This window comes from Ictidomys tridecemlineatus, chromosome 3 (genome assembly GCF_052094955.1).
Source record: "Ictidomys tridecemlineatus isolate mIctTri1 chromosome 3, mIctTri1.hap1, whole genome shotgun sequence".
In the NCBI taxonomy this organism is placed as follows: Eukaryota; Metazoa; Chordata; class Mammalia; order Rodentia; family Sciuridae; genus Ictidomys; species Ictidomys tridecemlineatus.
In genome coordinates this window covers 32,523,449-32,536,879 of record NC_135479.1, presented here as the reverse complement: position 1 = coordinate 32,536,879, position 13,431 = coordinate 32,523,449, and the positions used below count along the sequence as shown (strand labels likewise).

The 13,431-nt window shown below is 37.4% G+C and overlaps 1 protein-coding gene across 8 annotated transcripts in view; it reads left to right on the top strand.

Moving 5' to 3' along the window:
* The window catches only part of Tex14 (testis expressed 14, intercellular bridge forming factor), a 103,220-nt gene extending 96,918 nt beyond the window's left edge, over nucleotides 1-6,302 (top strand). For 7 of the 8 annotated variants that reach the window (XM_078042317.1, XM_078042318.1, XM_078042323.1 and 4 more), the window contains 4 exons: nucleotides 749-841; nucleotides 3,453-3,562; nucleotides 4,822-4,873; nucleotides 5,937-6,302. In XM_078042317.1, coding sequence (XP_077898443.1) covers nucleotides 749-841; nucleotides 3,453-3,562; nucleotides 4,822-4,873; nucleotides 5,937-5,973 — 292 coding nt within the window. In that variant the 3' untranslated portion in view covers nucleotides 5,974-6,302. The remainder of the gene's footprint in view (nucleotides 1-748; nucleotides 842-3,452; nucleotides 3,563-4,821; nucleotides 4,874-5,936) is intronic. The other variant, XM_078042321.1, reaches the window with a different exon arrangement.
* The last annotated feature ends 7,129 nt before the right edge of the window (nucleotides 6,303-13,431 follow it).

Here is a 13,431-nt window from a genome sequence, read left to right as displayed (position 1 = left end):
AATTTTTTTTTCAAGGGATGTTTTAGAAAATTTTTATCTGTGATATAACTGTTCCTTCTATCTCCCCAAAAATGCTGTCATTAAAAATCTGTGCCATAATTTAAAGTAAAAGAATAATTGTTTAAGAAGACCAAGTTAGGTTTGGCTATTCAAACATAAAATTCTTTGTACATGGTCAAAAATTAGCTAATGTTATTGTCTCATCCTTTTCCAAAAGAACTGGTGGCAGTACTTACCACAGACATGCTCCAAAGATGCTCAGACATTTCAGTGCTATGAATGGTTTGTCAGTTCTAGGGACCAAGCTAGAGTGGAAGATATTTTTTTGACGGGGAGGGGGGGGCGCGATATTTTTCAGGCTTTCTTAAAACACCCTATTTTCATCTTCTAGCCTCAGAGGTAGTTCTTAGAAAAATAAATAGAAAGTATATGCAATCTTGACCTAGGTAGAAACTGACTTAATGACCTAGATTGAGACAAGAGTCAGCATTTGACATTGGGAAGCAGTAATATCATGGATGCCATGGCTTTTTGTCAAAGGACTATGGGACTATTTTGTATACATTTAAATTAGATCTATGTGACCTCTGTGAGTCTACATACAGTCTGACCAAACTTACATTTCCCCAACTGTATAGAGAAAGCACAGTTTTAAAGTTTCTTGCCACTCTATAGAGTGTTAAGTTTCCTTGTCAAGGGAGAAGGAAAAAGACTATTGTCACCATTCTCTTCACTTTCCCTTGGATAGAGCTCATTCTACTCTTGATGAAGATCTAGAAAGATGGTTTCAGCCATCTGAGGAGAGCATGGAGCAGCAGGACCCCCGCAAAGGCTCTACAAGGTTAGTATTCCCCATTGGGGGTTCTTCTTTTTTCCTTACATAAAATTTATATAATTCCTAAGGCATAGAGGTATTAGACTCCTTATTTTCTTCTTTTTGAGGAAATGGGGCTAGGTTTTAGACTTCTTGGAGAATGAATGTCTGGTAATAGCATTAAACTGCTGTAGATAAGCCAGCCCTGACTCCAAGTGTCTGCATTCTCACACTTGTCTCTCTCCCTCCAGTCACCCACAGTGCTCAAGATATTGATTAGCAAATTGATATCAGTATAGGAGAGGCCTCTAAGATTACTGTATTTAGGCCCTGCTGATTTCAACCTTTTCATCAGTCATTTAAATTATATCAGAAAAGGCATATTTATCAAATATTTAGATAACAAATCTAGGAATGAGTGCTAATGTGATGGATGATAGACTGGGGATTCAAAATGGTATTGACAGATAAAGATAGCAGGGTATGGTGGCTCGTGCCTGTAATCCCAGCAGCTCTTGAGGTTAGGACAGGAGAATCTCAAGTTCAAAGACAGCCTCAGCAACAGCAAGGTGCTAAACAACTCAGTGAGACCCTGCCTCTACATAAAACATAAAATAAGGCTGGGGATGTGGCTCTGTGGTTGAGTACCCCTAGTTCAATCCCTGGTACCAAAAAATAAAAAAAAAAAAAAGATAAAGCCAAACACAATGGTGCATGCCTATAGTCACAGCTACTCAGGAGGCAGAATAGGGAGGATCTCTTGAACCCAGGAGTTCAAGGCCAGTCTGGGCATCTTAAAAAAAAAAAAGATGAAGGTAAAAGATTCAAAAACATAGACTACTCCTAGGACACTTGGCCTGAAAAAAAATTTTAATTGGAAATTCTTACTCACTATAGTTACATTAATGGCAGGAATTCTTAGTTTTGTATACCAAGCACTTAGCATGCAGCTTGAGACATAATAACAATTCAATAAATTCTTGAAGGCATGGACATGACTCTCTGAAGCTCAGGTTGATGCAGTTGTTGAAAAGGTCAATGCAACATTAGTGCTGTATAGACAGAAATGTATTGATAGATCAAGGTGATGTGTGAGACCGGTAATGTGCTGTTTAGAGCACTCCTAGGGTGCAATGTGAGACTACTTTTTAGTGCCACATTTTAAGAGATATTAATAAACAGAATAGGGTAACCACAGGACAGTCACAGGTCTGCAAACCAGGTCATATGAGAACAGCTGAAGGAGCTGGGGAGGCTTAGCCTGAGAAGAGCAGATGGAGTGGAGAATTTGATATCTTCCCTCAAATACCTGAAATACTGTAAAGTGAAGAGAGTCAGCTTACTCTCTTTTGCCCCAAAGGACAGAAATAGTGACTAGAAATTACAGAGTAACTGATTTGTATTCAGTAAAGCACAGACTTTCTAGTGGTCACAGCTACTGGATAGGGAGAGCAGCTGGCTTTCCAGTTACTTCAACAATGGCTACTGCTACTCAGAAGAGACTGGATGAAACTCTGATCTGGGGCATTTGGACATAGGCAGAAGACAACTCAAACACCTCCTCCCACTCTTTTAAAATATTTTTTAGTTGTAGATGGACACAATACCTTTATTTTATTTATTTTTCTTTTTTTAAAAAATTATAGATAGGCAGAATGCCTTTTTTTGTTGTTTTGTTTTTATCCGGTGCTGAGGATCAAACCCAGCACCTTATGCATTCTAAGCAAGTGCTCTACCCCCCAGCTACTCTACCACTAAGCTACAGCCCCAGCCCCTCCTCACCTCTGACCCTGTGATTCTGTTAGTGGAAGTTAAGAGAGGAAAAAAGTCTCTTTTTCACCCTTTCTGTTTAATCCTCATTCATATTCTCTCTCTCTCTCTCTCTCTCTCTCTCTCTCTCTCTCTCTCTCTCTCTTTTTTGCAGTGCTGGGGATTGAACCTAGGGCCTTACTCATGTTAGGCAAGCACTGAGTTATATCCCCAGCCCTTCTCATTTTACATATTTTGTTTTTACTGTCCATGAAATGAAAGCAGAAAAAGAATCCCTAAATAGTGTTAGGTTCAGCCAGCATCTCTTGAGCATTGACAATGAGCTAAACACTGTGCTAAGGCAGGAGGTGCACAGGGGGATCGATGACTCTACCTTTAAGGAGCTTATTGTTGAATGGGGGTTTCTGCTTAAAAGTTTAACAAATTTGTTCTTAAACTGTAAGACAGTCAAATTATTTAGACATTTCATATCAGAGGAAGTTGATCAAATGGTGGTCTTTTTCAAACCAATTATGACATAAAATGAGGGTTTTTTTTCCCCCCTTTGAGGCCAGCTATATTGTCTAGTGGTGAAAAGCAGAGTCTGATTAGGTTGGCTGTCTAGGTCAGATCCCAGCTCTAGGACTTAGCAGGTATGTAATATCTTTGTGCCTCAGTTTCCTTATCACAATGGGGGCATTGGAGGTAACTACTTCATATAGTTAAGAGAATTAAGAGAATTAAGTGAGTTAATGGTACATTAGAGCTCTTAAACCAACACCTGGCCCAAAGGGAACACTGTGATACTCCTAATTGCTATGTTTCCTTCAGAGTACAGTCCTGCCCCTGGCTGTATGTGGTTTAATGCCCTAAATCATTGTTCTTAAAGGGAGAAAGCAACCAATGATCAAGAAGTTGGTGAAAAGCATAGAAAAAGGGAAAAAAGCATCAAGCCAGAGAGAAGGAAATCAGACAGCTTTTTAGGGGCTTCAGAAGAAGGTATGAATTAATGATTGTTTATAATGCAGTCTGTAGTCCTTAGGCTTTGATGAGCATCAAAGTTATTAAATAATGTTTCCCAAATGTTATACACAATCTTCCTTCCTTTGATAATTTCTTTACCCTTGCAGTTCAGTGTAGGTTTTCTGTTAATTGCTGATCATAGTTTCATCACAAAAACAGTAACAACATCAAGTTATATTTCTTAAAAAAAAAAACATTGGCTAATCTCATTGTCTGGAGAGATGTTTTGCTTCTAGTTGTCCAACATCTTCAAAAGAATTTTAAATTTAGCTTACATGGATGCTCTAGACTCCAGTAAGAAGTCATACATTATGGAATTTAAATGAGGTTTACAAGTAATGAAAAAGTCATAAATTAACTTTAATTTCAAAACTGTTTTAATAGAGCTTTAGGCTATTTACACACAACAATCTCCTGTTTAAGAGACATTAACTCTGGTTTGGGATTGTGGCTCAGCAGTAGAGAGCTCCCCTAGCATGGGCGGGACCAGGTTCGATCCTCAGCACCACATAAAGGCATTGTGTTGTGTCCATCTACACCTAAAAAAATAATGTTTTTATTTAACTCTTTCAGGTCATATGGTATCCCTTTCATCCTTTTCTCATTTAATTTTTCTACCTTGCTTTGTGTCCCGGGATGCTGACTCTAGTGGACTGCCTCTCCCTAGCTTCCTGTTGGCCAGTGGGAGGCCCTGGCAAAAGAGCAGAGGGCAGAAGCGATGTTAAGGGGTTACTTTCCCTCCCTGCCTTTTTCAACACCTTGCATCTGACAGAAGTGGTGTTCCTTCACAAGCACAGCTTCTATGAGGCAGCCAGTCTTTCCCAGTTCCAGCTGTCCTCTCATCCCCATTCCTCAGTCCCTTCAGACCGAGGTTTCCCATTGCTGCTAGTCACCGAATGCCTTGCCATTCCTTTTTTTATGTAGTTACTTCATTAAATAATCTTTATCTGTATTTGTCATGGGTACATTTTGTTTCCTGCAGAACCTTGACTAAACTGTATGGGCTTTTAGTTAGTATTTGCGAATTAGTGTCATTGGTATCCATTGCTGTGGCAAAGAACTGCAGAATATTAGGAGGGAAAGCCATTAACCATTCTGCCTCTATAGAACAACTGTTGTAGGTAAAACAGTTTACACTAAACTAGAGAGATCACTAATGTGAATTCTGAATTCTGACACTCTTTGACCTAGAAAGTAATCAGGTTGTTTTTTTCTTCCTCTTATATTTCACCAAGATGAACTAAAACCGTGTTTTTGGAAGCGACTGGGTTGGTCTGAACCATCCAGGTAATGAAATATCCTGTGTTTATAGGTTAAAGTTTACCATTTACATAAGAAAATTGAAATATTCACTGGTTTCTAAATAAACATTAATGACAAAGACTTGAATTAAGACCAAGTTGCACGGGGTTGGGGCTGTAGATCAGTGGCAGAATGTTTGCCTGGCATGGGTGAGGCACTGGGTTCGATCCTCAGCACCACATAAAAATAAAGGCATTCTGTTCATTTACAACCACAAAAAAATAAAATAAAAAAAGACAAAGTTGCTCAGTTTTTAGATACATGTTTCTGTTTATTAAAAAAGGTGAAATTAATTCTAACTTTATTTAAATAAGTAGTAGAAGCAGCCTGAGAATACTTTTCATACAGAAAGTATACATAAGTTGCTGCTGTCAATTGCTTTGCATCATTTTTGCATTTCCATTATATGTTGCTGATCATAATATCCCTTGATTACAAATATCAAAACCCCTGGGCTGGGGATGTGGCTCAAGCGGTAACACGCTCATCTGGCATGCTTGGGGCGCTGGTTTCGATCCTCAGCACCACATGAAAATAAAGATGTTGTATCCACCAAAAACTGAAAAATAAATATTAAAAAAAGAGAAATATCAAAATCCCTTTTCCTTAAATTCAGTAGAACAGAAAGAGGATGTTGTTTGTATCTTTTGAAAAAATGTATGTAGGTTGGGACTGTAGTTCAGTGTTAGAGTGCTTGCCTTGCACATGTGAGGCACTGGGTTTGATCCTTACTACCACATAAAAATATATTGTGTCCATAAAAAAAAGTCTGTATTGGGAAGGGCACAGTGGTGCACATCTGTAATACCAGTGATTTAGGAGGCTGAAGCAGGAGGGTCACAAGCTCAAGGCTAGCCTGTCTCAAATAAAGCATTTGAGATGCTTGGGGATGTAACTCGGTGTTAGAGCACTTACCTAGCATGTATCAGGATCCGAGTTCAATTCCCAGCACCACACAAAAAATAAAAACAAAAACAATAATAATAAAAAGCATATATATCAACTGGAAACTTTTTTTCTTTTTGTCTTTTAAAACACGTAAACACAGGATAATTGTGCTGGATCAGAGTGACTTGTCAGATTGACTGGAAATGGATCACAGATGGATTCTGACCCAAGTTTGAGCATCTTGGTTGTGAGCTCTTCTTTCTTCTGCTGCAGTGCCATTGGGGCAGTGGTTCCAGTTCCTTAACTCACAATTTGTTCAGCTGCTACAGTAGACATAATGGTTTGGCCCCATCTGTGCGCAGCATATGTAACCATTTGTTTTTCAATCAAATTTCTGAAAAGTGTAAGGTAGTTGCAGTTTTAAAATTTTCTCATTGTGCTCAGAATGGTTTTTGGTTTTGTTGGTGTTAATTTTTTTGAATATTTTAACTCCTGTTATATAATAAAATGTTTATTTTCAATATCATTTAGGTTCCAGCTATATTTCTGTGTTTAAGAATTGGGGGTGGGGGGTGGGGAAAGGAACTTCTATTCAAAAACCTTCAATTTCTGTTACAGGGTTTGGCACATGGGCAGCTACCTTCATATATGCTGGTACCAGTTGTCCCTGTTTTATCATAGAAATACTGCCCAACCTTTTGGCTGGGATTGCCCTATTCCCATTCCAGCTAGAAGTAACTTAGTAAGAGATAACAATAAAATGCTAAGATTTTTTGAACTGTTCAAGGTAAACAACATCTTCTCCATGTGTTTTTGATTGTGAATCACATCATTAGTGTACTACAAGAATGAAATTGTGGTAATACTAATCACAACATTTTGTTTAGCTTAGCCTCTTTTGATTCCTGGCCTATATGTAGCTAGCCTGATTTTTAGAGGGTTTATATCTTTCATTGCCTCCCATTTGGAATCTTCATATATGAATAGAAACCCTCTCTTGGAAACTATGTGCTACACTGCAGCACTTACCAGCTAGCATTTTGTTCTGCCTTGGTGAGTAAGTAGCAGGCCTGTTGTTTGTGAAAACTGAATAGTTCCTATTGTGAGTAGTGCCCAGAAAATTTGCCCTGCACAGATAAAATGGGAAGGTAGAAGTCTGTTTGGCTATTTTATAGCAAGAAAACAGTTCCTTGCCATTGTATCCAGCAGAAAACCACCAGAAAACAAATTCATTTATAAATAATACTTTTGAGAAATACAGATATTTATAATACATAGTCTTTCAAACAACTTATTATAATTGATGAGACAGAACCAACGTAAGTAAAAATATAAGGTCTAATAGCAGATATACAATGATAAATGGTGACTTATGTTATTATCTGTTAATATGCATCAAGGATATAGGTCCTACACCAACTCCCTGTAATAAGGGTTGTAATCTGTCCACACAGAAAATTATTTTATTTGGCCTGTGACTGTAAAAAATAGTGGTCAGTATTAGTAATCATAATGTTGATAGATATTATTTATTGGTTATAGAGCAATTATTATATACCAGTTGCTTTGTTTATATTAATCAATTTTCCTGCACATGGGAGTCCCACTGTTTCTTTCACTCATCAGCTATTTCAAACTGTCATCTCTTACTTCCTATCAATACTCAACAGATGACTTCAGAGAAAATATAAGCCCTCAGGTGGGAGTTAACTCAGCTTCCCGCCACCAAAACTCCAAACATAATTACCTATATCCCTGTAGAACAGAAGTTGTTGTAGGTAAAGCAGTCAATACTGGACTGTACATATTCTTTCCACTCTCCTCCCTGTTTTAATAAAGGCTGTGTCCCTCTTCCTATCCTTAGGTCAATCTCATCTTCTATCCACTCAGGGTTTTCCTTCTGAGGTTAGCATTTCTCTTTTTAGTAGCTTCAATCTTTCTTCTTTATTAGCTTCTTTTCATAAGCATTAACACACTTAGATTTTCCTATCTTTAAAAAAGTGTTCCCTGGATCCCACCTTCCCTTCTACCTACTATACCATCCTTCTCCTCCCACAGCAATTCTTGAAACATTCTTGTCTACATCTGCTATCTTTAGTACCTCACCTCCCACTCTTCTCAACCCACTCGAATTCTACTCCTTCCATTCTCTAGCAGTCACTAAGGTCACTGATGACTTCCATATTCCTAAATTCCTCAGTCACTTTGACCCCATTGTCAGTTTCTCTTTCAGTCTATCCTCTCAGCTTCCTTGATGTTGCACACTGTTATTTCTTCTCTCTCTCTCTCTCTCTCTCTCTCTCTCTCTCTCTCTCTCTCTCTCTCTCTCTCTGGTTGCCTCACCTCACCCTCCTTTACAGGCTCTGCCTTTGTCTTTTCTTACTGCAAGTTTTCCTCCTAAGCAACATAGTTTATTCCCATGATTTCAGTTAGCACCTATGGACTAACAATTTCAGATTTGTATTTTAATTGTACGACCAGACCTCTATTATGAGCTACCTTATCTCTTATACTTCAGGTATCTTACTGATATACCCAATATTGAACTAATGCTATAAAGACAATAAATAGGTTAAAAGTAGTAGTAAATGCTGGAGGGGAGGCAACTTAACATCAGGTCAGGTGTTCAGGTGAAACTATTCTAAAGAAGGGATATTTGGGCTTTGGTTAAATCATGAGAAAAGAGCCAGTCTTACAACTCTAAAGGTAAGTTGTTCCCAACAAGGGAGTTGACTGGAAGGAAGTGAGGATGGAAACTGAGCAAGGGGATTATAAAACTATGGCCAAACATGGAAATCCAGTGGAAGGTTCAAAGCCAGGGGATAGGAAGTAGGGTAAAAGCATTTTTAAAACTTTTTTTCGTACTCTAATTTTTTTCTCCAAAACAATCTTTTCATTTATTTTTATTTGCAAAATGATATTTTTATGTACAAAGATAGTCGTTTCATTTCCTTGTCCAGAACTTTGCCCATTGCTTCTAGAAATATTAAACTTTTCTCATTTCTTCAAATATATGGCACATGTTATTCTTGACTAGAATATGCCTCTCCTCAACTAACTACTTCATTGTTTGGTTTTAGCTTTCACTTTACTTTTTTAAAGAGATTTTCTAAAGTCCCTGAAGCTTAGTCTAGGTTAGGGACCTCTGAAATTCTTTCTTAGTAGCCTGCCTGCCTTTTCCCAACCCACACATAGACCATATTCCATAAGGCCAGGAATTATGTCTAAGTTGTTCACTGAGTTATTGCCACTTACATATATTAGGTGCTCAGCAAATATTTGTTAACTGGACAATTATTTTTAATCTTCATAACACCACTAAAAGTTATTATTCTAGGGGAGGCTTCTTAAGTTCCCATGACCTACCCAGGATCATACTGGAGCAAACATATTTTGTATTCTTAAACGGTAGTCTTCCATGATTGGAGTTCAAAGTATGATTATGAAAGTTAAATAAGAGCTAAATTCAGACTAAAACTCTTTAAGCCCCATTCCTATCTCCTCATCTATTCTGTGAGTTTGATGCTGAGTTTTTGTAACATACTGAGTTCTTCACTTTTCCTCAAGATGGGAAAGCAGACATGTAACAAGTTCCAGACACACAGTAGATAAAGATTGGCTTACTAGAAAAATAATAAGCAACCTTGCTTAAGCAAAGAAAAAATAAACATTGGCTAACTACTGAATTAAATCACTGAAGCACCCTTGGAAAACTAGGATTATTAGGACATTTCAGATTTGTTTTTTACTCATATATGTTGGTGTTAAAAGTGGGTTATAGTGAGGTATCCCCAAGAAAGAGCTTAGAAATAAGATGGTCCTGTGGAAGTTAAGTAAGCAAACCCCACTCTCTAACTTAAGACTGTTAATTGTATAGTTGCTATTCTTGGATATGATTTGTTCCCCAAAATTTCATGTGTTTCATGTGCTGGAGGCTTGTTCCTTAATGTAATAGTATTGAGAAGTGGTGGAACCTAGTAAAGTAGGCCCTTAAGGGCACCAATTTGTGTCCTGAAGTGGGGTAGGTGTTATGAGTCTAGATTGGTTACTGCTGGAGTAGGTTTTGATATATAAAGTGAATTTAGCTTTCTTGGCTAGCCTTCTTGCTTTCTCTCTTGTCATCTAACACCGATCCCCCTCACATGTGCTCTCACCAGACACATGACACTATCTGCTCTCACCAGAAGCTGATGCCAGCACCATCCTCTTTTTTTTTTTTTAAGAGAGTGAGAGAGGAGAGAGAGACAGAATTTTTAATATCTTTGTTGGTATGTGGTGCTGAGGATCAAACCTGGGCCACACGCATGCAAGACGAGCGCGCTACTGCCTGAGCCACATCCCCAGCCCAGCAGCACCATCCTCTTGGATTAACAGAACTGAAAGCTAAATAAATCTGTTATCTTCATACAGTACTAAGGCTTTCATACTTTGTTATAGCCACATTAAATATTAAATAGAATAGGGCAATAGTGGAATAGGAGTTTATAAATGAAAAGGAGTTTATAAATGTTTGATGGAAGCAATACTGAAAAGCAAGAGTAGGGATTTATACTACTACATACTTAAGAATAGTGTAAAGTTCAATAATTAACAGTATGGCATCAACATAGAAATGAATATTTATAGAATATAAAAAGAGTCCAAAGAAAGAACTAAAGTATAAAGTTTTGGGAATTTAGAATATGAAATAATCTGTATCAAATTAGATAATTTAACAAATGATAATGGAATATCTGACCAAACATTTGGAAAAACATAAAAGCTAAGTCCTTGTACCAAAAAAAATGTCTGATTAATAAAAATTTTTAATTAAAAATAAATACATAAACATTAAGAAATATGTGACAATTTTATTAATCTTAGAGTGGGTTCAAAGTGAAGAGATTTTTGAATTTTACTATATAAAAATGTAAAATTTGGGGCTGGGGTGGTGGGCTTAGTGGTAGAGTGCTCACCTAGTGAGCGAGAGGCACTGGGTTCAATCCTCAGTACCACATAAAAATAAAGGTATTGGGGGCTGGGGTTGTGGCTCAGTGGTAGAGCACTTGCCTAGCATGTGTGAGGCACTGGGTTCAAGTCTCAGCACCACATATAAATAAAAGTCCATTGACAACTAAAAAAATTAAAAAATAAAGGTATTGTGTCCACCTACAACTAAAAAAATAGATTTTTTAAAAATGTAAGGGCTGGGGCTGTAGCTCAGTGGCAGAGAACTTGCCTAGCATGTGTGAGGCACTGGGTTCAATCCTCAGCACCACATAAAAATAACAAAATAAGGCATTCTGTCCATCTACAACTACAAAATTAATTAATTAAAAAATATAAAATAATGGCTGAATGAAGATAAAGTCAACAAATGATAGAGTTGCAATATATTGTATGACTAAAAGGTTTATATTCCTAATATCCAAAGAGATCTAATAGCTTCTAAGAAAAAGACAAACACCTTAATGGAAAAACATGTAAAGAGCAATTCAGAAAAGAAGCATAACAAAGGGCATGGGGTTGTGGCTCAGTGGTAGAGCACTTGCCTAGCATGTGTGAGGCACTGGGTTAGAATCTCAGCACTGCATTATAAATAAACAAGTAAAATGGGGGCCATCAACAACTAATAAAAATATTTTTTAAAAAAGAAGCATAACAAGTAACCAGTTAGCATATTAAAAGATGTCTAGTTTCACTGATAATCAAAAATGTAAATTAAAATAAGATAACTAAAGAGGAAAAATATTGGTAAGATCTAAGTTTGGTGGGAGAGTGGGGAATCAAGCATCTGTGTTGGGGATATGAATTGGTGCCACTTATCTACAGAGAGATTTTTGAGTATGTATTTTAAATGTGAATGGTTTTTGATCTAGAAATACCATTTAGACCAGCACTTCACAAATTTTATTTTACAGATGAATCATCTGGAAATCTTGTTAAAATATGGATTTTGTTGCATGTCTGTAATTCTAGCCACTCAGGAGGCTGAGGCAGGAGGATCACAGGTTTGAACTCATGCTGTGAAGACAATAAATAGGTTAAAACCACAGAATAGATGAAGAGATAGGGATGGGGTTCAATGAGTTTTAAGCCTGGGCAACCTAAGCAAGACCCTGTCTCAAAAAAAAATGAAAAGGGCTGAGAATGTAGCTCAGTGGTATAGTGCCATGGTTTCTATCATTGGCATAAATTAAGTAAGTAAGTAAATAAATAAATAAATAAATGTATATTCTGGAATTGAGGTCTGAGGTGATGTCCAAGCTTTTGCTTGTCTGCCACTCTCCCAGGTGGTACACTTGGGCACCATGCACCACCTGAATAGAATTCAGAGGTCTTTATCTTAAAACAATGGTCTTTAACCATAATTGTACATAGAATTATCTGAGGCATTTTTAACAAATACTGATGCTCAGGCTTACCACCATCTGATTTATTTCAGTAGAATTAGAAAAGGGGCCTTTAAAAGCTCTTCAGGAGGACTGAGGTTATTGCTCAGTGGTAGAGTACTTGCCTTGTATGTGTGAGACACTGGGTTTAATTCTCAGAACCATATATAAATAAATAAATAAATAAAGGTCCATTCAACTAAAAAAAAAGGTATACAAAAAACTCTTCAGGAGAGGCCAGGATAAAGATTTTTGGAACCAGAGATTAAACTCAGGGGGACTTAACTACTGAGCCATATCCCCAGTTATTTTTTATTTTATTTAGAGAGAAGGTCTCACTGAGTTGCTTAGGGCCTTGATAAATTACTGAGGCTAGCTCTGAACTCAAGATCCTCAGCCTCCTGAGCCACTGGGATTACAGGCATGTGCCACCACATCTCGCTCTAGGATAAAGAACTATTGTCCTAAGGAGAAAAAGATACAATTACATTAAAGGATGTTTATATTCAGTGTTGTTTATAATTTTGAAAAACTGGAAACAAGCCAAGTGCCCAGCAATAAAAGGTTGATTTAAAAAAATAATAGAGGGGCTGAAGTTGTGGCTCAGTGGTAGAGCACTTGCCTAACATGCACGAGGCCCTGGGTTCAAACCTCAGCACTACATAAAAATAAGTAAATAAAATAAGGGTATTGGGTCCAACTACAAAAAAAAAAAATAATAGAATGAATTTATCAACAACTTTATGGAATAATGCTACTAGTACTATGCTAGTAGATATAATAGGGCCCTATAAATTTGTAGATAAATATCTACATATGGAAGTGTATAGAAAGATATATGGAAAGATGCTTATTAAAATAGTAAACTGGGGGGGCTGGGGTGTGGCTCAAGCGGTAGCGCGCTCGCCTGGCATGCGAGCGGCCGGGGTTCGATCCTCAGCACCACATATAAAAACAAAGATGTTGTGTCCACTGAGAACTAAAATAAATAAATATTAAAATTCTCTCTCTCTTTAAAAAAAAAATAGTAAACTGGGGGCTGGGGTTATAGCTAAGTGGTAAAGCACTTGCCTAGCATGTGTGAGGCACTGGGTTCAATTCTCAGTACCACATATAAATAAATTAACAAAATAAAGGTCCATCAACATCTAAAAAATATAAAAAAAAGATAGTAAAGTGGGCTGGGCACAGTGGCACATACCTGTAATCCCACCAGCTCAGGAGGCTGAGGCAGGAGGATCACAAATTCAAAGCTAGCCTAAGCAACTTAGCAAGAGCCTGTCT